The sequence below is a fragment of the Macrosteles quadrilineatus genome, unplaced genomic scaffold, assembly GCF_028750875.1.
Source record: "Macrosteles quadrilineatus isolate MER2022 unplaced genomic scaffold, UCM_ALF_1.0 Scaffold_3__2_contigs__length_128488019, whole genome shotgun sequence".
NCBI lineage: Eukaryota > Metazoa > Arthropoda > Insecta > Hemiptera > Cicadellidae > Macrosteles > Macrosteles quadrilineatus.
Window position 1 is genome coordinate 75511412 of NW_026542596.1, and position 24826 is coordinate 75536237.

Consider the following 24826-nt stretch of genomic DNA (forward strand, 5'->3'; position numbering starts at 1 on the left):
GTTCTTCTCTCAACTCATGCATCCTAGATAAGCAATCAGCTACCTTATTATCAGTACCTTTCACATGTTTTACTTTAAATGGGAGGTTTAATATTCTTTCCACCCACCTTCCAAGCCTACCTAACTTTCTAAAATGCCCTAACACCCAAGACAATGCACTATTATCAGTAATTAACAGAAAAGGTTGAATTTCTAAGTAACTATGAAATTTCTCAATACTTAAAATTACTGACAACGCTTCTTTTTCGTATACTGACATACACCTTTCAGCTTCTGTGAACTTTCTAGAATAATAGGCAATAGGCATTCTTTCATTGTTAACTTCTTGCAAAAGTACAGATCCCATACTAATTTCACTAGCATCACACATGAGTATGAAGGGTTTGTCAAAATTAGGTATTGTTAATACAGGAGGAGTACTTATACATTCTTTAAGTTTTTCAAAACTGTCATTACATTCTTTACTCCACAAAAACTTTGACTTCTTTTTCCTTAACTCATTTAAGGGGCTAGCTATTTTAGCATAATCTTTTACAAACTTTGCAAAATATGAAACCATGCCAATAAATCTACTCACTTGTTTTACATTTTGAGGAGCTTTAAACTCTCTTATAGCAACTGTTCTATCTGGATCAATTTTGATTGCATTCTTGCTAATTTTGTGGCCTAAATAGCTGACCTCTTTACAAGCAAACTTAACTTTAGTAGGGTTCACAGTTAGATTATATTTACTTAGCCTATTGATTACCTCTTTCAAATGTGTAATGTGCTCTTCCAAAGAATTTGAATAAACAATAAGATCATCAACAAAGTTCATTACATACTTAAACTTGATGTCATGAAAGATTTTATTTAAATAAGCACTCAATAGGCCTGAACCACAATGCAAACCATAAGGTATTCTATTAAATTCATACTGTGCAAATGGCGTGCAAAATGCAGTAATATGTTTACTTTCTTCATTTAACTTAATTTGATGAAAGCTGTTACATAAATCCAGAACAGTAAAGTACTCAGCACCTTGTAAATAGTGATAGCTTTCTTGCAGATCCCCTATAGGATGGTTTACACGCTCAATTTTTGAATTTAACTTTGAATAATTTATTACCATTCTATGCTTATCACTGTTTGGCTTACTTACAGTTAAAGTAGGACTACTGTAATTTGATAAACTAGGTCTGATAATGTTCTGCCTTAACAAATCATCAATGATATCTTTTAAAATCTTCATCTTCGGTGGACTTAATGGATAAGGTCTTAAATTCACTGGTTCCTTATCTTTTAACTTTATGGAGTACTCAAAGTCCAGTGCTTCACCTATTTCATTAGTGAAAACTTTAGGGTGATTTTGTACTAGTTTTGCAATTTCATTCTTAGCTTCTGTACAACCTACCATTATATTTTGATTTATGTTGCTACAAAAAACATTTACATAATTCAATAATGGCAACTTAACATTTGGTTTGTGTTTAAAGTAACACTCACTGTTACTCAAATCAATTACCATACCAGTATTCCCAATGAAACTTGCCCCTAGAATGATGTTCCAAGTTACATTCTTGCCTATTAAAAAGTTAACATACCAGGAAAAATTATACAATTTTATTTTTACAGTACAAGTTCCTAGAATGTCTATTGCTTCTTTTGTTGCTGTGTAACAATTGTTATTATTATTTGAGTCAATTGTAAAACTTTTAACACATTTGCTAGCCTTTAACTTGTTAAACATACTTTCATTCATAATGTTAACTGAGCTACCTGTATCAATAAGTACAATTTCTTTTACTTTAGAATTAAATATGACTTCTAACTTTGGTAATTGACACTTTAACTACTTTTTTGCCATGCTTTGTAATTTAAATTATTTAATCTCCTCTTGACCTTGAAAAATTCTTTCTTCAATTTACTTTTTTTCATCTAACCTCTTCTTATTATTAACTTTTACATTCTTGGGTTTGGGGAAGCAGGGAAAGATCCTCTCCCCCTCCCTATCACGTTTTTTGACTCTTGGTTGTTAAAATTGCTTCTCTGACCGCGAAAACAGTTTTTAGCGATATGCCCTATTCTGTTGCAGTTGTAACATTTTCTTTGATCTTGTAAATTGTTTACAAAATGTCTCTTACTATTTACTGATTTTCTCTCAAAATCACTAAATTTAACATTTTGAACATGAATGCACATTTTACCTATTTCTTCAAAATTTTTAGGGTCACCCATGAATACTAGTCTAGCCCTATCTTCCTGGTTTATACCTAACTTGATTATCTCAACTAGGTCTGATTCACTATAGTCTAAGTTTAAGACCTTAGCACTTTCCCTGATTTCCATTGCATACACTGATAAAGGCTCACCTATTTTTTGTGGTCTGTTAACTAGTTCACTCTTTAAATTTTCTCTAAGTCCTATCGGAACAAAATACCTTAACAACTCCTTATGAACAGTTTCAACATTTTTCTTAGTTGTTTTGAACTCTACCAGCTTAGCTAATAAAGGACCAAAGGACCAGTAGAATACCCGGAACATATGTCTAATATTTCTTCATCTGAAAGCTCAGTTTCATTTTTCAACCGTAAGATATTTTTGAGAAAGTCTAACAACTCCCCTACATTAAGCCCATTTGTAATACGAAAGTTTTTAAAGTGTCTCTCTACAGGATTAGGCAACTTACAAAATTTAGAAGATTTGTCTACTTTTGTATTACTATAGTAATGACCCTCTCCCTCGTTTCCCTGAACTAGGTTTGGCGCTTCCGGTTTTGTAGTCAAAACATTTAAGTCAAACACATCCTCTAAGTTTTCTTCCTCTATATGTGTTTCACTTATTCTTCTAATTAACTTTTCTTTAAGGCTAACATCAATTACTACATTACCCAGCTTACTTGACATATCTTCTACCATTTTTAGATACTTATTGCATAACTCTTTAACTTCATTACCAACCCCACTGAGTTTTAGTAAAACTTTAAGTCTATTTACAAAATGTCCAAGCCTTGTTTCTAGCCTAGCAATGTCTACAACTCTTTTATTTGTATTACACTCTTCAAACAAGGTTTCTAAATCCGTAAACTTATATTTCAACACCTCTTCTTCTTCATTTATATCAATTTTACCTTCAAAATAAGAACCCTTGGGCTCAACATTAGTATTTACAACAAATCTTAACCTTTTTCTGAGAATATTTACAGTGTCTGTTTCTTTAACATTCTCCCCCCTCAATTTAAGTTCATAAATTAATTCATCCTTCAGAAGAAAATCAACTTTTAACCCCATTTTGAAGGAATTTACTTGATTCACTTTACTTTAAATCACAATTCACTTTAATATTATTTTCTTATTCCAACCATGTCTTCCTATTTCAAGCAGAGTTGCGCATTTTGTCTCGAAACTTTGGTTTTAATTTAATTTCTTCCTAAAATTCTTGATTTAATTAGCTTCATTACAATTAATTTTGAAAAATAGGTTTTATGATTGGAAATAATATACTTCAAATTCTTCACCATCATTCTTTAATTTAAATTGCTTTTGGTTACCAACAATCATGTGCCCTAAAAACAAACAAATTTAATAGTTTTAAAATATAATCGAAGTTGAAACATTTTTCTTTTCACAGACCTACTAGATGAACTAAATTTATTAATTAAATAACTTTACATACCAGTTTTCCTGGGCCGAAATTCACTAAAATTATATTAAAAACTTCATCTGTACTAAACAACATCACTGTGCAACACAATCTGACTTAAAAAGGGATTTAACATGCAAACCTAGTCTTTTATACTGGTCTAACTGCTTAACCTGATTGGTGGAATTGGACCAATCAGATTAGCTCTTAGTTCATCTTTACAAGCATGAAACAGTTCTAACATGTCTTATTTACTTCCTGCATAATTATTTTCTTGTTTCAAACATATTTAAGAAAATCCTTCGACATAATTATTAATCAAAAAGTATAATTTGTTTGTTTTTATACTGAAAATAAAGAATAATTTTTTTTACAATTTAAAAATTGGTACACGAAATAGTATTTAAGTTTAAAATTCCATTTGAGTTTTCACGTAATTATACCACGGTATATTTATTTTACTTTCACTGACAGACTTTTTTGTCATAGGACTCTAGGCACGAGCCCGGAATCGTTTTTCACACTACTTCAGGCTAGACCTAGGGGTTGCGGCATTATCACATAAATACAATCCATTGGTGATTTGGTGGGATTTGAAACCGGAATCTCTGCAACCGAAGTCCCGCGCTTTAACCACTAGACCAGCTCGCTCCTCAATTCATTAGTCTGACAGACTAAATGAATTATATACTCTACTGGCACCTACAACGTAAAATATAAAGTAAATATTTACTTATTAAACACTAAACGAACCATATTTGTAACCTAAACTTTTGTATTGTTTACACAATGCTTTGTAAAAGCCTAACTCCAGTTGAAGAACCTAAACGCTCCCATAGTGGTAGGCCTTTGGTCCTCTACTGGTAAAATAGTCAAATATAACTAAACGGAAACTAAATTGTTGGAGTTAGTAAATTAAAAGACAAAATCTAAACTTTATTTCTACTTACTGAACTATATGAATCTTGAAGAGTTGAATTATCTTGAATCAATTTGAATTCATCAAAAACAGTCTGACTTGCTGTTTGGAGAAATTGCAGGTAAAAGAATGAAGCAATGACAACAAATTTTTCTGGAATAAATAATTCAAATGCTAAATAATAATCAAATAATAACATTTCAAATAATAAATAATAGGACTGGTCGGTCATATTGTTTACTAAGAGTCATCAGGATGTTTATTTTATATTTTTACTGCTTGATTTGTTAATACAGGGTGACAAAAAAGTCTGGAAACGGCTTAATATCTTTTTAAATAAATCCGTTAGAAAAGTCAAACCTTTCACATCAACTTACATGTATAAAAACTACTTTTTCCAAACATTTTCATGTTTTTACCTCTACCAGGGGACGACCCATAAGGAGTAGGTACATAATCTTTAATGTAAGCATAGGTTGATATGCACAACATTTTAAAGGTCTGGTCAAGTGGAGTTCATTGCCGGAAACCACGTCTCAAAAGGTTCATCCGTTACAAAATGGCGGCTGTTCAAAGTTCTTGTGGAATATACCTTTACAGGCCTTAGTATTGGTAAATACTCGTATTAAACATTATCTTGAGAGCTGAAATTGTATTTTAAAGTCAATTAGCTCATAGACTAAGTTTATTCAATCTTCAAAACTAATTTAACCAGGTTTCAGATTTCCCGGCTAATTTTGACTATGAGTATTTACCATTACTATATTATATCAACCTACGCTTACATTTAAGATTATGTACCTACATGGGCCGTCCCCTGGTGAAGGTATAAAAATGGTAATGCTTGCAAAAAGTAGTTTTCATACATAACAGTTTATGTGAAAGTTTTGAACTTTCTAACAAATTTAGTTAAAAAGATATCAAGCCGTTTCCAGACTTTTTTGTCACCCTGTATATAAATTCAAAGAAAATATCTATTACTTACCATTCTGTGTATTAAGTATCAAAACGTATAAGGAGGTTAATCGCTTTAAGCTGTTAAAACTTTCGTCCAAGTAACCGCATCTAATGTTTGGCAATGTATGTAATTATATTAAAAAGTTATTTAAACATTACTAGTATCCCTGTTGTTCGAATTCGAGCAATTACTAAGTATTACAGACGTTATTATTTAAAACGAATAACAGTCATAATTTCTGATGACTTTAAAAGACTCGACTCAAAGATTTTGGAAATACTAATGATATAGGTACATAACAGATCGACATAATCACAATTTCTTGTAAATATCTCATCATTTTTCAAAAGCTTATCTTGTTTTTAGTGTTTTCTACAATAGCCTTACTCATAGCCGCATTAGGTTGTCCATAATAACGATTATATATATATATAAAAAAAAAAAACATTTCTATTTCTTCTCCTTGGTGGAGTTATATGACTTTCCTATGTTTCCTTAGTTTGCAAATATGCTCTTTCAATGATTACTAAGAAATGCAGAAAAGTGTTAGTTCAGTTTTCTTTTTAAGATATCAATTAATCCAGGCTCTTTCGCTTTTTTCCATTGTAATATTTACGCCAACCCAAATTCAAATAGTAAAAATTTTTTTCAACCAAGTCAGTAAATGTTTGTAGCAAACTTTTAAATTCGCAAACTTATTGACTGTTTACAATTAACATATGTTCTTCTTCTCACTTTTAATTTCTGACAACAGCTGGAGTTTCATAACAATTTTTGTTTCCCATGTTAATCTTATGGAGAAATACGAAACTTTAAAGGGCCCCAGGGCCTCACTCTCTAACTATTTCCCTAAAAAGAAAGTTTCCTGCACAACTTCACGTTACGCTCTTTCCAATGAGACCAAAAACATGTCCATTGGTTCAGTAGTTTCGGAGGAGTAATTGTCACAAAAATCCTGCTTGCGTATTAAATAAGTAAATAGATATGTGCAAGAAACATTAATCACCCCGATAATTAATATTACCATTTTTTTAAATACTATTAAGCTGTTTCAACCACGTACTTTATAGAAAATATTGTCAAACCGAATATAATTTTGTGTAAGAAAATATAGAAATTCTATTTACACTATCGAAAGGTTTACTTAAAAAGTATTTCTTCTATGATCCACAAAACCTAAACGGTAAAAAAATTATTTACATAACAAAAATTCACTTTTCTATAATTCTAAAACTTGTTAGTTACCTGTAACTGCTAACAACATAACAGGGGAATTGAGCTGGTTATGGATACTTTACGTTATTTGTATATTTTTTTTGTTTAATTTAATTATTCTCGGTGTGATATAAAAGTCTGAAAACCAAGGCAAATTCATAAGTTCTAAAATGAAAGATTATATAAACTCTGAGAAAAACATGACAGAGCGGTTAAGTTGACTCTTCTCACTGTTATGTTTGTTTTGATAAAAATAAACGAACCAGAACTTACCTAATTTTAACTCTTTCTAATGGAAAACTGAATAACGTTATTTAAAATAACTGTTTAGCCTCTACCTCACCATTGCTTTTTACCATTACTTAATATTGAATTAAAAAAAATATATATATATTGAATTTATTACCTTTATTATAATATTGAACACAATAATTTGGCTTTAATTTAGTTTTATACAGTTCAATACTTTCAGTCTAAACAGGCATGTAGAGTTGTTTACTTCCAATGTCAGATGAGTAACCTTCGATTTTTTATTCTCTGTAAAAACCAACTTTGAAGCCTGCAACCAGCAGAATCCGTCAAGTGGCAGATAAGCTTTCATTTATGTAAACAGGATTCATTTGCCTTGTGACCAGACTATTATATGAAATAGTTGTTTGTGTAACTAGTGTGGAAATTGGCGCTTTGCTGCAAATGAGAGAAAGGTTTCTTGATGGAAGTAAAGGCACTTTCTCTCACTTTATAAATTATATTTTCCCTACAGTTACTATAAATCCTATAAATAAGAATTAGTCTTTCAAGCACTGTACAACACGTTTTTTGGTCAGGTTAAATCCAAGCGTTGAACGAAAATATAATGCTAACACGAATAACCGTAGTTGGCTGTGAAACGCTGCACCAGCTGATCATAGTCGTAGTACTACAGTAAGTGTTGCCAAATTTTTGTTCAAGCGTACACGTATTACGTGCCTAATAAAAGGACACTGTTTTGTGTTGTTTGAAAAACCATATTATTACCAATTGATTGTCTGGGTAGCCGAGTGGTTATCTATCTATGTTATATTTGTGTTATATCTATGTTATTTGAAGTGCTCGCCTTCAAATCTGAAGGTCGCTGGTTCAAATCCAAGCGAGATCGTTTCCAGACCCTGATGTAATTTGTCATAGGGCTATGAATTAATGATGATAGCTAACAAAAAGGTTGAAGTTAGATATTTACAAGACCAGGGCTTGGACCGTTCCCTATCAAAACGTAAAAAATGCCACTGGCGTTAAAACATACCACACACAAAATAAAAAAAAATCATACACAAATGGAGTAAGACATTCTAAACCCCATGTGTGCAAACGAATAGCATAAATGTACAATGTAAAAACTCATAAAACACATTTCGTCGTATAAATATAAGATTTAAAGCACGGGGTCGAAGCACTTTATAGGAAAATGATTTCAAAGGTACAAATAATTAAAAGTATGTAAAAATGTTATATTTACTGTAAGAAATATAAGGCGCCGGGTAAGGGGAATTGTAGAGACCGAAAATAATGAATACTGCAATGAACGCAATTCTAACCTTTGCTTGATCCCAAGACACAATTTACAATATTCCAAGTCATCAATGTGTGCACTTTATTTATTAAATGGTACAGACATTTCAGACCTAAAAAGTCACTGTGAATTTCATTGCTATGATTCACCTAATCACGTGATTGTAAAAGAAAAATCAGTTAACACTTTTCTAGTCACCAACATAAAAAGTGACTTAACAGTCAATTGTTTGAACAAACCCAACATTAAAACCATACCAAAAATGAGAACCGGAACTCTAGAGATTAGATTACCTTGTGACTGTTCTGTTTCCCAAGGAAAAACAATAATCATTGACACTATCATTCCTTGTGATTCCAGAGACCATCAATCACCAGCCATTTTTCATTTAATTCCTCTTTCATGGACAAATTTAAACTATCTCAAAGTTGACCCACTAGACAGGATCGATAGATCAGAATTCAACAACATCACAAACTTCATAATAGACGATTGGAATATCACTACTCCCACCTTTGTTGTAAAGAATCTAGAACCTGTTAAATTGTTTAATCATATAACATTAAAGAATAATTGGACCGACATTTTAGATGATAGAAGAGTAATTTTGTACATTTTATTAGTCTGGATTGTAATATTAACAATCTTACTCATTATTTCAGCATATTTCATCCACATACTCAATATTAAAATGAATCTAATCACAAAACCTCAAACCCCTCAAAAAGACTATTAATGTAACAAAGTGTTACCCAGAATAAACCATTAATAATCTCAACATCAAAAAATAATTTATAATAATAATTTAAAAAATAAAACATCTTAACAAACAGCTAAAATTTAAATAGTTCAAAATTAATGAAACAATCAATTAACTTAAGGAGACTCGATGGGGCGAAAGAAGACGTGAGCGACTATGAGCTATACACCACCAGCTCATTCTACCGCGTCGCTGGAAGGGTCGCGAAACAAGAAAATGCGCCGATCCTCAAGATCGCGTCGCGTCGCAGGAAGGGGGGAAGAAGAGTCGGAACGCACATCAAGATATCCGTTCGATTCCCACCTTCGCGATTGATGTTTCCGCGTATCTCCTTAAGTTGTTTTTTTTTCTTTTTTATTGTCAACCGGTGGTAGGTTGACGTTTTAACCAGGGGGGTGTAAGAAAGGGGATTAACCCCGTACCCACGGTGCTCATCTATGCAGACACTCTGTTCACATTACACTTAGTCGACCAGTTGGTGTGAACAGAGTTGAACAGTAGCATGAGCATCGATTTACAAATTCCTTTCCCAGCTGATGTGAGCTAGGCGATGACCGGTAGGGCTGACTTCCAAGAAACACCGTTAACCTATTAGCCACACACCCTATCGGTAATCAGCCAATGAGAAGGGCTAATGATGAAGATGGAGGGGTCAAGACTCTTGGAGCTGGAGGATCTGAAGGAAAACATCGAGGAGATCACCACGGGCCACCGGAGAAAGAAGATCGGGAGTTTGGGAGTGCGTGTATCGGTGTGTGTGCTTCTGGGACAATAGACAGTATGTAGAAAGAATAAAATATCTAACTAACACTTTGTCAAACATAAAAGTCATATAATTTGTCAGTAACTAATTCTTTTATATTTTCAATTGATTTTCTTTTCTTGTAAATTTAACGTTGCAAATTAATTTATCTTATTATTGTTGTTTTTTGCATTTTCAAAGTTTTCTTTTGCTGTTGTAACACTTTTAACTTTTGTTGTTTTCGTAATTTAAATTTTTGTTCATTACACGTTGAGTAACACCCTTAAGCAGTCTTATGTCTCATTAACCTAACACCTCTTCACTAAGCTAAGCGAGTGTAACATTTAGGAAACTTAAACTTAAAGTGAGGCATGGGACTCGCATTACACATTAATAACTAATTTAAAATTATGTAAACAATTAAAATCTTTCTCTACTCATTCTGATTGCCATAATCTAGTGGTATATTTTGGACAATGTAATAAACATACAAAATATGTAAAATTTTTAAAATGTTCATTTGAGAATCTTTTTTGTACTGCGGTAGTATAGTGATAAACAGTTAACATACCTCCGATCAGACGTAATAATTATTCGTCCAATCAAGTGACGCACGAAAACAAGATGGCCGTCGCACAGCTGGCTTTAACCATCTATCTCTATTACTATTACGAGGTCTTAACATGTGGTAGCAGTAACTCCAATCAGCTGATCACCCAATATTGCTTACATTACACATACACAACAACACGAACTTATCAACTAAGCTGTCATTGCACCTCTGTCTGCAATTCGATCTAGTTCAACAGATTTTTGTTGTATAAAGTAGGTAAGAACTTACTAAAGATTTCATAAACAAATCAAAGATTCTCATCTGTAATTTGTTTCTTGGGTCAAAGATTGGTTTAAAATTACAATTTAATATACAAACAGCGAAACTTTGAATTCGAAAAATCATTGGTTCAATTATCAAACAAAAATAAGAAGAAAAATAAATATAAAGGGTGACGCAAAGGAACAGGATGTTTTTAAACAGCTGTTCCATTGTTGTCGCACGTGGTAGAAAGATTGAAATTATGTCATTACCTTCAGTGAGGCTTGCCATTTTTGTTTAAATGGCTCAGTGAACCGTAGACCATTGCGTTTTCCCATACGACACTTTTGTCCAAAATGGTGAATCCGTCGTCAAAACCCAACGAGAATTTTGTAGAATTTTAATATTGAACTCCATGGAATGGTTCCAAGCCAAAATAAGCTATTAAGATGGGTTTTAGGGTTCCAAACAACTGGGAATATAACATGAATCAACAGGACGGTTCTACAGAATACACTGAAGACCAATTAATGAGAGTCTTGAGGCAAATGTTTCTTAACAAGGGGATTTCTCGCTTTAGTGACATACCGTGGCCGCCATCCCGCCAAGGTCAACTGACTTGTCCAACTGTGGTTACTTCGTTTGGGGCCCAATCACGTACACTGGAGGATTTGAAGTTGGCAATCGCAGAAGAGATCAATGATTGAATAAGAACTCCTGACCAGATGATTTTCAGACCAGAATAAACATTTTGTAGAGAAGTACATGGCCGCCATACGCGTGACGTCATTAAGAAAAATGACTGTTAGTTAACAAATGGCAAATGTTTACCTCACTATTTACGGTATTAAAACCATGTTATTCCTGTTAACTACTGTGTAGTTCTTATTAAAAAAAAAACGTCCGGTTCCTTTGTGTCACCCTGTATATTTAACTTTTGTCATCTCCCACTATTTTTGAATGTTATTAATAACACAAAAGAAGATACCAGTTTTTTACAAATATTTACTTAAGTTTGATGGTATATTTCAGCTTTACAACGATATAATTGTAACAGTGGAGTCATGATAAATTCTCCTAGATCAGATAAATAAATTTTTCCTACTAGATTATGTGTTTGTTGCGAAAAATGGTTTTAAATAAATCGTTAGTTGTGATATATAAAATACCCAAAAATAAATACCACCCATAAACCATTTTCGTTTGGATAAAAATCACACATTTCTTTTTTCAGGAAAAATAAAGTAGGAAAAAATATGCTCCTTTATACATTGCAATTCAGTAAATCTACATTACATAGACAGGAATCAATTTTGTAATTAAATATTGTTTTATAGGATTCAGAATATTTTATTCTCCACTAAAGATTCTTCACAAGTATTCACGGACACTCACGGAGCGCACAATAGGCCGTTGATGGACAGGCTGCACATCTCTCTTGTTTGCCAACATCTTGTCATGGTGCTCGCTATGGATTTCTCGGAAGGCAGCGAGCTAAAAATCGTAAACAGTATTACCTCACGTAAATTATATCAGGCTTAAAACACCAATGACATACACACTACATGAATAAATTCTTTTTGTTTATGCTAGTAGTTCCAACCTAAAAGTGTTACAAAATTTAGTATAACAATGGAAATTAGTGAGTTTTTTTTTCACTAATTATCAGCTGCGCTTATTTTTCTAACAGGTGATCAATGCTACTGTTTTCACATAGTGATTAGTAGCCTACTCTAGTCGCAGCGAGTAACACCACTTACATTCCAGATTGGATGGTGTGATATGAGATGTTTATTAAATTTTAGGGACATTTTTATGGATATCGTGTAATATAACTAATATGTACAACTTAAATTTTGTTTGTGATTTAAAGAAGTTGGTAGCATTTATCTTGCATATGTTTTATCCTTCAGTTGTATGAAATCGGTAGATATACCAAAGGTGGATATACCAAAAAATATCCACATGTACCACAGGGCCTGTGCGTGTAGTATTCAGCGAAGCAAGGGGTGAGCTGGTAAAGCAGATGTTGAGCTGTTCTGATAAAAAGTAGAGGGAGGTACCAGCACAGGATTTGAACCCAAGACATCACTGACTTGTGCACGAATCCCCTGGCGTTACCGATTGACGTGCCAAATTATGTATGTAAACTTTAAATATTTATCAAAATCCTTTGTTTTATTAACAAACTATGGTTCCATCCTGGGAATAAAGCCGAAAGGTTCACATAAAATATCTATAGTGTTTTACGTTTAAACGAAGTAGAATAAGTCTCCCCCAAGTAGTTCCTACATTCACCCCTTAAAATATGAGAATCTAATAGAATATTTGTCTGACTTTTTTCTTTAAATATAATTCACGTTTATATAACCTTTAATATAATTTCTTTACATGTTTTACTACCAATTTTACCTGTTTATGAGAAAGCTTGATCGGCTTGGGCAACACTATGAACACTACGTTTTCCGAGTACGGTTCTGTGGTGAGGGATCCAGGGTATGTGTAGTACTCGTCATTGTCAGTTAGAGCGCTAGTGGGCCATTGCATCACCAACGGGGTAGACAGTTCCTGAGAGCTATTGGGTTCCGACAGCTTAGGCAGCAAGTTGTATAGAGGCTCTAGCAGCTTGTTGTCTTTGTCCTGGCTCTGTAGAAGAACATGTTATGTTTAGGACATTAGTTACAATAAACAATATTAACCAATACTAGTTAGAAATCACTAATCCATTTTATGAATCCTAATCCTGCTGCGTATTTAGGTGGGTGGTAGCATCAAGAAATAACTGGAAACCTCGCTTACTCAAAATTTTTAACTACAGGGAACACGGTATGTTTCATATCGTGTGGCCCATAAGATACCACACTGAAAATTACTGAGAATATGTACATTCCGACGTAAAACACATGTTGTAACTCGTGGGTTAGTTTTACCATTGACTAGGTATATATAGTCAATGGTTTTACCAAATAGCTAGATGACCCACGCGGCTCCACAGCGTTAAAATAAATGGTACATCTGAGAAATAATAAGATTTATGATTTTTGATTGAGTAATACATGAATGAATACTTGAATAAATTGATGAACGAGAACTAGAGTAGAATACTATATTGTTTTCAGTAAGGTAAATCCACACGATTGCCTGAGAAAGGTTGCAATCTTTTATATCAGCTGATCTCAGCTGTCTTTGATAATTGGTTTTTAAATGGCTCTGTTTAAAACAGCTGATCTTTCTCAGTTAAAACCTTTACAGACATTTTACTCATATCCCACTCATATCGTAATGATGTTCGGGTTCAAATTGTTGTGTTACAATATCATGAAAATAATTCAGTTGATGTGATATAACACGTAATATTGACTGTTACGAACCTCAGCAAAAATGGTAAGAACTGCAAGACCATCAGGCTTGTTAGCGGCCTCGTCAAAATTAGCATACTTTGCGTTGAAGTGAACCATGTGGATCTCCACAGAGTAGCTGAAGCAGCAAGAAAATACAGTTTAAAAAAATCATACGATATCACCTTGGATTCAATCATTACTAAACAACATTGATTTTGACTTATCATACTTAACAATTTTTAAATACTTTGTCATTTGCAGTTCAAAACTTGTGCAAGGATAATTGGAAGGTAATTTAGTAAAAACGATTAAAATTAAAAATATTACGTATTTTTGTTCAATACAGCGGTTTATTCAGAGGCTACAAAAATAATCAAGCAAGTACCTGTTGCCATCGACAAGATGCTCACTCCCCCAAATGTCTTGGGCCCCCCAATGGAAATGCATCTGCTGAAAAATGAATTTCTGCTTGAGTGGTCCTCCTATTAGATACGGTCTAACAGATGGGTCCTCTTCAATGTATACGTAGACTGAAATGAGTGGTATACAAGATAGTAAATACAAATCTTTAACTGATAAATATTTTAGAAAAAGAAACAGAAACTCTATTGGAAATAATAGTGTCAAGAATGAATGAAATTGAAACATGGTTAATGATAAACAGTTAAATATCTATAAACTACAGCAAATTACAGTAACCGTGGGTTTTTACGTGTTGTTTTGTCACGTATAGTTGAGTAATACAAAATAAGAGTTAAATTATATATTTATAAAATTTGATGAACTATAGTGAAGCGTATTTGTTGTCACTAGATAAGGACAAAATGGAACAACACTTACTAATGAAATATAACAAATGCTATGGTTACCAGTGTGTTTCTAAGTATATATCTTTGCTACTAAGCTACTTACCAGTGTGACCCTTCTAATCAAGCTTGACTACTTATATACTGTACTTACCAGATGGCCCTACTTATCAAGCTTCTCCACTTAGATACTTACCAGTGAGTGTGACCCTATTTATCAACATTGGCTATTTATCTAATTATCAGTGTGACCCTACTTATCAAGCTTGGCTACGTAGCTATTTACCGGCGTGACCCTACTTATCAACTACTTTCCAGTGTGAACATACTTATAAAGCTTGGCTACTTAGCTATTTACCAGTGTGACCCTACCTATCAACCTTGGCTTTTTAGCTATTTACCGGTGTGACCGTACATATCAAGCTTGACTACTTAGCCACTTAGCTTCTTACCAATGTGACCCTATTTATCAAGCTTGGCTACGTAGCTATTTACCGGCGTGACCCTACTTATCAACCTTGGATACTTAGCTACTTACCACTGTGACCCTACTAATCAAGCTTGTCTATTTAGCTACTTACCAGTGTGAACCAACTTATCAAGCTTGGCTACTTAGCTATTTACCAGTGTAAACAAAAGATATAAGATATAAGATTGACCCTACTTATCAAGCTTGAATGACCATACTGAATAAAGATACTGTATGAAGATTGACCCTACTTATCAAGCTTGACTACATAGCTATTTACCGGTGTGAACATACTGATCAAGCTTGGCTACTTAGCTACTTACCAGTGTGACCCTACTTATCAAGCTTGGCTACTTCATTTACCAGTGTGACCCTACTTATTTAGATTGGCTACTTCACTTACTAGTGTGAACCTACTTATCAAGCTTGGATACTTCACTTACCAGTGTGACCCTACTTAGCAAGCTTGACTACTTAGATAATTACCAGTGTAAACCTACTTATCAAGCTTGTCTACTTAGCTACTTACCATTGTGTCCATTGTTGTACACAAGACTTTTAACTTTAGGCTGTTTTGGCTCCACAATGTCTAGCACAGGCAAGGGTAGCGTCACTGCTTGGCTAGTGATGATGTCGATGGGAGACTGGATAGGGTGATTGAACTTTACATCCTCATAAGGCCATCCTTGGTACTCTACACCACTAGAGTCTTACAAAATATCAAAATCAAATGAAACCATTTTCCTGTCTTCATCATTCATTTTTAAGTAGAATGTTCTTACACTGTAGGGTGTAAAGTGAGATTTAAAAGAAAATCCCTATCAACAAAAAAATTACAAAATTTAAACAACCGAAAAGTATTGGATACATATATTTTAGCGCACAACTCATTTGGATGGAACAAATAGACAGATAATTGACTGTGATTTTGTGAGCAAATATAATATGAGAATGATATAAATTTATCCGTTGGGGTTTACATACTATATCAGCAAGATTCAGTTCCGTTTCTGAGTTTTTTTAACGAAAGCAACTTAAAATTTTGTATTAAAGGAGGTAAAATGTCACAGTAGATTTTTACGTAACAAACGTTTAGAAAATCTAGATTATATATTGTCTATATCTAGATTATATAGTTTTACCAAATATTTTTCCAATTTTTTTTTCAAATATTTTATTGAATACAACTTGTTGCAGCTTTTATGTATTACCATTGTGTACTACACGACCATGCAGATATATACAATAAGCAAAACTCATCACATCTTACAGTATTAGTAGATATTGTACATAGCTCAACACACAATAAATGTGTTTTCAGAATACAAACATTGAAAAGCGATAGCAAACGATAATCAAAGATCATACAAGTCAAAAAATTAATGCTGTCAATAATTCTTAAACATCATGTGGCTATGTTATCTCTAGAAAAATAAATGCACTCAGAATACAATCGGTACATATAATATGCATGGAATATGCATACATATAATACAGAATATATAGCAATATATTACAGCGGATGAAATGAATGGATACCACTGGTAAGGGTGGCTATGACAGTAGTAAAACAACCTAAAATTGTATTGTAAGGGCTTGTTTTGTTTTAGGAAGGAATAGTTAAAATGCTGGGGCCAAAATCTAAATTTGATCAAACTTGACCGTAGTAGTCGCGTCGCTTAAGAGAAAGGTGGTAGAGCAACGGTGCTTTCTGGTGTCTGCTCTCCCGAACTTCCTTTGTCTGTAAAGATTCAATAGCCTGGGTTTCTTCCCATCTCATTCTGAAGCATTTCCTTTGGTGACTGGGTATTTTTTTCGAAAGCAGTTTTTTGAGTAAAGCTTAAACATTGGTTTGCACCTTTTAGGTGACCCGAAGGAACAACGGTACTCGTCAGCTCACCTTGAATTGAACAAACGACTTTCCACCTATTTGAGAGACGGAAGACATCCTCTGGGGCAACTGCTTGCTGGGAGCTATTGAGGTGCAGTTAAGGCACGGATCAAACTCTATTTTCTTACGGAACTACCTTTGGAAGCATAACGAACATTTTCAGGTATAACCAAGATGCAGTGGGAACATAAAATAATACTGAATCTACCTTGGTCCTGAAATCTTACTTTCGTCTCAAGATAAGCTGTTAAGGGTAGAGGACAATAATCATTTAAGGAGACATCGAGTAATCTACATTCCTGGAGCTAATCAATATTGTTTTGAAAAGCTTGTAGCTACAAGATGTATTTTTTTTTGTTAAGGTTAACAATCACAGCATATTATTGTAAGTTTGATGTACTTGAGACAGTCTGTAGCACAAGGCTTTGATTCTTCCGTCCTTTATATTCATTTGTCTTAACAAGATTCTTGCGTCAATTTGCACATATCTGGACAAAACTAAACCTACATCCACGTTACCAAGCCACATACGTAAGCTTTTGAAGGGATAATACTTTCAAAAAAGAATCTCGTACAACTGTTAAAGCGTTACTAGATTTTTTCCAACTTAGAAAGATGACATTGGTTTCAACAATCGAATCATTGCTCTTTGCAAGTAGACCAATCAGCATTTTTCTTTCATAAAATATACCTCATAACTTTTGACTTTCAGAGGGCATAGCCAAAAGTATTCTAAAATTAGAAATTATTGGCTGAATACATAATCCAAACTTGTATAACATTTTAGCTAAGTTTGCTCAGTATTTGTGTTTGTACGGATCAGTAATAATGTCAATAATGTTTTTTCTTGCCACTGAATGGGAATTATTGCATTGCCACACATTTAAACAGTGCGCAAAATAGCTCATTCACGCTCTAGAGCGGGAATATATAATTCCCGTTCGCTAAACACCTGATTTCACAACAAGCACAGCCGTGGATCCGATAGTTAACTCGTAAGCAAATAACATAACCTAAAAAAAGCAAACATAACCTAAATGACATGCTATATACAACTACTAAAAAGTTAATCTGTGTACTATGATGAATTTATTATGGTGGTAGAAAAAATTGTGTGTATTACGAGCACGAGTCATTGCCGCTCGAGAACTGTTGATGGACGCACGAAGGTTTAATATACAAACATATATTTCACAATACAGGTCAAAAAATATCCAACCGTACTTTCTCTAGATCTGTGCAGTGAGGAAATGGTATTTACAATGGATAACCCTATGTACAAGTTCCTTCACCACACCATCACCTTATTGGTACGTTATGTGTCTTTGTCACCATAACACAGGGACACTTTGAACTAACCACTTCCGATCTGCGAGTAGTGCACAGGTTTCACCTGTTGAGATGGAGCCGAGGACGAATGGTGGTGCTTGAACAAGTTGACTATTCCACCTAAATAGGCATCAATCAACAAAAAATTCTATAGAGAAGGAAAATATTTTGAACCCTTAAATAGAAATAGTAACGTTAACAATGTAACAGTGTTCCTGCGTAATGTACAATTTCAAGATATTGGCCGTAATTTCCGTCGATTGTTTTCAATACAAACGCCGCTTTGCTAGGGTATTTCACCATTTGGCAAAAAGACTTGGCTAGAACAAAAGACACCAGCTGTACCATGTTTTGCTCTTTTAGCTTGTTTGTTGATTTTGACGAAAAAATAGTGACGATTTGAAAATTATATTGCTAAACCACAAGTCGGACTTAAATTGTGGTAGTAATGTTGTACTGTTTCTTTAACGGTGATAACCCCCTTTTTATACACATTTAGACCAAAGTGTAAAAATATAACATTAATTTGAACTAGAAATGTTAATTATATTGGCAGAGCATAAAACTGTCACATAACAAATTAATAAAACATGAATGATTGCATTTATCGGTAAATAAAGTATGCTTTCAAACCGAAACAGGACCAATGAAATGTTAACTAACTCATAAATGTTGTTAATTTCAATAATTTAAAATTATAAACTTCTATATACCCAATATCTTTGTCAATTGTTTCTAGTATACAGATTCAGTGATTCCCTCGATCAGTTATCTGTAGTTTATATCGAACGCAATAAATTATTTGCAAAAATATTTATGTGTAACCTTTGACTATTAGTACAACTAGACATTCCATCCCCATATTAAATTTGTAGCTATTTTATTTTTACCAAAATCGTCGTAGTTGATGTAAGCCACGGACATGTTGCGCTGATATAAATTACTGATTTCTATCGAATACAGAATCTTTTTTACCAATTCAAATAAATGGAATGACTTATTGTGAGCTATAGCAACTGTTATGTCCCATCAACTTGGCCAGCAACAAAAAATGAGGTAGAAAATCGAGTTTTAATCACTAGCGCATTCTGTGACTGGCTCGCACAACTTCGTTCTTTAACAAAAAATTGGCCACAGCTGGTTTATATTGGTCTACTTCAGTATCCAATAGTCAATTGTATAACTGGTTGGATGTCATTAATTGTAATTTAAAGAAAAGTACAATTTAAATCATCATAGAACTCTATGTAAATGGAGGCATTAACTTTTAACCGACTCTAAAATAGATTTGAGACCTACCAAGGCTGATTCCTCTAGTAGTAGGTGGCTTTATCGGGTCAGAAAAGCCTCCATATGGCAGAGAACATGCCACCAGGGCAGATAACCAGAAGACACCTGCGCTCTGAAACCGAGCAAAGCGAACAAAGATTATGGTACAGTTCCGCGGAGAACCAACGATTATCTGATAATTATAAATATATATCGATTTTGTTCGGGTTCGATATAAATATCACATTTAATTTTACCATGATATAAATAAAAACAATAACAAAAACATTTATGTTGTTACTTTATTTTGTCCTTATTTTAAAACGTTTTTATTAGCTTGCTTTCTTGTCCGGTACAAAATTTGCAATCAATTTTTGACTAGTTTCCCGATGAGCTAGAGACTTGAAACTTGAAAATAGCTCACAAATGGATGACAATACAATATTATACCATTTATTTTTATATTTCCCTTGGGCTAAGCCCCATAAACTTCCAAACTTTTTTTATGTTTTAATTTTGGAAGAATGTAAATATATCACATGAAGTCAGCTGTAAATACTTAAATTTGACAGTTTAAAGAGCAGATGATAAGAGGTACAGGTTCTGCTCCCGAGAGACATTAAATACTAGGTGGCGTTCGCAGAGGCATCCACAAAATTGAGCGGAGTCATCAAGGGTTTATATTATATTGTTTTTGTCATACTGCAGTAAAAACAGTCGTTTTTAATGCATGCGTTGCGGGTCTAAAGTAGCATTTTTGCTCTGTAGGGAGTAAAAATCGTTTTTTAGCCTCTATGGAGTAAAAATCAGCTGTTGTCAACTCAGTTGTAAATTTATATTGTAAACGATTGCATGTATCGAAATATGTATCGATTCATGCTTCGTAATCATTTTAACCTACAGTGTACAGTATCTTCCCATGGCTTTTTAGCATTGCAGATACATTAATCCATTCCCACACTCAACACTGCTCACCTTTACTATTTCCTTCACCATTTCCTACGTCATAGGTCTGTTTCCTTCCCTTCTTATAGCATTTAAGTATTAGATGCATTTATCTAACTGGCCAAACGGTTCCCCCACTCTGCACTTCCAGCCTTTACTACTTCCTTCACCACTTCCTACGTCGTAGGGCCTGTTTCCTTCCCTTCTCATAGCATTTTAGGATTGAAGATACATTAATCTAACTGCCACAGACGGTTCTCACACTAAGCTCATACTTTACTACTTCCTAAGCCACTTCCTACATCGTGGACCAATATGCATAACTTTCCATAGCATTTTAGTATTTTAGATTCGTTAATCTAATTGTCACAACATTGCCCACAATCCGCACTGCTAGCCTTTACTACGTCTTTTACAATTCTCTATGTCGTGGACACGCTTCCATCCCTTCTCATAGAATTTCAGCATTGCAGATACATTAATCTAACTGGTACAAACGGTTTCCAGTTCACACACTTCACAATGCTCACCTTACTACTTCCTTCACCTCTTCCTACGTCTCGGACCTGTTTCCCTCCCTTCCCTTAGCATTATTGGATTGCAAATACCTTAATCTAATCGTCATAAACAGTTCCTACACTCCGAACAACTCGCCTTTACTACTTCCTTCACCACTTCCTACGTCACGGATCTGTTTTCCTCCCTTCCCCTAGCATTTTAGGATTGCAAATACCTTAATCTAATAGTCATAAACAGATCCCATGCCCCGAACAGCTCGCCTTTACTACTTCCTTCACCACTTCCTACGTTGCGGACCTGTTTCCTTCCCTTCCAATAGTATTTTAGGAATGCAGACACCTTAATCTAATCGTCATAAACAGTTCTCACACTCCGGACAGCTCGCCTTTACTACCTCCTTTAGCACCTCCTACGTCGCGGACCTGTTTTCCTCCCTTCCCATAGAATTTTAGGAATGCAGATACCTTAATCCAATCGTCATAAACAGTTCCCACACTCCAGACAGCTCGCCTTGACTACATCCATCGCCACTTTCTACATCGCGGACCTGTTTCCTTCCCTTCCAATAGTATTTCAGGAATGCAGATACCTCCACACTCCGTACAGCTCGCCTTGACTACTTCCATCACCACTTCCTACGTCGCGGACCCGTTTTCCTCCCTTCCCATAGAATGTTAGGAATGCAGATACCTTAATCTAATCGTCATAAACAGTTCTCACACTCCAGACAGCTCGCCTTTTCTACCTCCATTACCACCTCCTACGTCGCGGACCCGTTTTCCTCCCTTCCCATAGAATTTTAGGAATGCAGATACCTTAATCTAATCGTAATAAACAGCTCTCACACTCCGGACAGCTCGCTTTTACTACCTTCTTCGCCACTTCCTACGTCACGGACCTGTTTTCCTCCCTTCCCATAGAATTTTAGGAATGCTGATAACTTAATCCAATCGTCGTAAACAGTTCCCACACTCCGGACAGCTCGCCTTGACTACTTCCTTCGCCACATTCTACGTCACGGACCTGTTTCCTTCCCTTCCAATAGTATTTTAGGAATGCAGATACCTTAATCCAATCGTCATACACAGTTCCCACACTCCAGACTGCTCACCTTTACTACTTTCTTCACGACTTCCTACGTCACGGACCTCAATTTAGTGTCGTCATTTGATTATATTTTTGATCCATACTGTTTCTTTTCTAATATCTGTGAAATAATAATATCTGCTATTTCTTTATCTACTGCATTCAAAAGTCAACAGCTGATCATATGTCTTTGTTTATGTGTCAAATACTGCTTCCATAAGGATTACATTGAAACTTTGAGACCCAGTAGGGCGGATTCCTGAGAGACTTCTTTAACGCCATATAGATGTTGGCACTCACCGATATGGTCTTTATCACCATGCAAAATTTGAAAACGATTGATTCAGCCGTCTAGGAGGAGTTTGCGTATTACGAAATGCATAAGAGTCGACGTATAAGAGCTTCGCTCGCTTCGCTCGCTCCGCTCAATAAACCAAGCATTTCAATACAAAGATAAAACATCTGATTACAGATAATAAGGTGTTGGTTATGTATTAACAGGCCATAAAAAATAGATTTAACATATTTACACATTAAAGACTAAAAAGTAGAAAATAATTATAAATAAATATACTTTTTAAACATGCCACGTTTTTAAACGCACTAAAAAGAAGAAAATAATTTATAAATATGTGGGGAGAATAAATATTTGTATGATTTGAAAAAAGTGGGGCGCATGCAATAGATAATTATAGTTCAGTAGGTGAAGATAATTGTAAATTAGCATGTGCCCCACGTTTTTCGTTTTAAATCCTGTTAAAAGTGTTTATTCTCTCCACATATTTATAAATTATTTTCTTCTTTTTAGTGCGTTAAAAAACGTGGCATGTTTGAAAAGTATTTTATTTATAATTATTTATTTTAAATTTGTGCAACTAAAAATGGAAGAAACTGTAAATTTTCTAACCATATGCTCTCAATAAGATTGAGTTAATTGTATGTTTTGTTGACTTTTATCAAATATATTTTGGTTTTGGTTGAGTATTGATAGTGTCATTTATGTTTCAAACACGTGAACAGTTCATAACTCAATTCGATGGTTACATTAAAAAAGTATATTATAAAAACACCATCGAACCGAATCAAATCTATATATTGAAATTTGAATTGGTGGTTAAGTATGTCCTCTGCGGAACTGTGCCCAAAATTATAATGGTATACATTTAATATTGGGAGCTCATATAGTACATTAGTTATTGACCATTACAACATAAGTAGTTAGCAGAGTACCCGTCCTTCGTACGGGGTTGGAATATAAGTTTAACAGTAGAACTCTAGATTTAGTTGAACAAAAATTTTTTAAACTGATTTATATATAGAATAGATTAGGTTTTTAGGGTTTACTTGTTTATGGGATTAACAACTGTTTCAAAAAGTTTATCAAGGATAAAACACAACTCTTAAAAAAAAAAGACAGAACGTCATTCGACCAACGACGAAAAGGGCAACGTCCTTAAAAATTCCTATTACGGGTAAAAGACCTAATATGCTTGTTAATTATATCATAACAAAGAAGTTTAAGACTGCATTAACATATGCCTCACATGAAATTCACTCGATGCTCTATTCTAGGCAAACCTTTATTATTACAGAACAAAAATACCCAATAAAACTTTTTCAAAATATATTTCTCAATTCACCTCTATCCTCTATTGACACTATAATTACATAAATTATTAAAAAAATATAATTAATATAAGGACAGAAACTTATAAATTGAATCATGAATGAATTGCTTAAACATTTAAATTAGAAAGGTAGGGCCTGCATCAATAACTATCAATATTACAATTTTGCTGAAAATATTTTATCAAGTTTGAACCTTCGTTCATAGCAGAAAACATTATCAATTACTTTTTTCGAAAAATACAAACAATAACTACTTATGTATAGAAATTTGCAAGGAAAGTATGCGTTACCATCTCTGCACAACGATGAATCAATATACAATCGCAAGACGTGATGTTCTCGTCACTTATTAAGCACAACAACTGTGTACAGAAGCTCAAGTCAATCATATGCCATATTTGACACGATGTGGCACACCATGACTTTTACACTTAACCTTCAAGTTCGTCTGTAAGTAAACGATAGTTTTCCCCTAAAAAAGAACACTGCAGTTGCGTTAACAATGGCATTTTTCTTTGTACCGTGTTTACATTTACCACATGTAAACGAATTCATTGAAAACAATTAAAAAACATATGTTGTAAAAAACTTAAATTGTGTAAGTTAACAAATTGAGTTATGGAATAAACAGGCTTAGCCAGGTTCTCAAATTTTGGAAAACTATGTTAAGGCTGAGTTTATCTATCTATTTTAAGATTATTTTAAAAACAGGTGAATAGAGTTAAAATCAATGTTAGACAATTTGCAATGCTTTGCGTATTTTACAGAGTTTGAAGAATTCATTGTAGGGGGGAGGGGGGAGATGAAAGAATCTTTAACATAATCTGAATTGCGTTCTCAAGTTCGTAAAAAAACGGAAATATCTTATAATTTTTTAAATCAATACGTAATTCAAATAGAAATAGCATTCAAACTATATTGTTTTTTGTACTAAAACACAAATACCGGTTCTCGATATAGTTTA

The 24826-nt window shown here is 33.9% G+C and overlaps 2 protein-coding genes across 3 annotated transcripts in view; one reads left to right on the top strand and one right to left on the bottom strand.

Moving 5' to 3' along the window:
• LOC128990405 (uncharacterized) overlaps window positions 1–24826 on the top strand; it is a 382719-nt gene that overhangs the window by 79050 nt on the left and 278843 nt on the right. The gene's annotated exons all lie outside the window — the stretch shown is intronic.
• On the bottom strand, window positions 11905–24269 carry LOC128990406 (carbonic anhydrase 2-like). Of its 2 annotated transcripts, XM_054412757.1 has the most exons (8): window positions 24153–24269; window positions 19714–19816; window positions 18445–18534; window positions 15724–15903; window positions 14305–14449; window positions 13950–14055; window positions 12991–13224; window positions 11905–12072 (listed from the first exon to the last, which is right to left on the bottom strand). In XM_054412757.1, the coding sequence occupies exons 1-8, from the start codon at window positions 24249–24251 to the stop codon at window positions 11950–11952; spliced, it is 1080 nt and encodes a 359-aa protein (XP_054268732.1). In that variant the 5' UTR covers window positions 24252–24269; the 3' UTR covers window positions 11905–11949. The 2 variants fall into 2 exon arrangements, with proteins under 2 accessions (XP_054268732.1, XP_054268733.1); XM_054412758.1 differs by lacking the exon at window positions 18445–18534.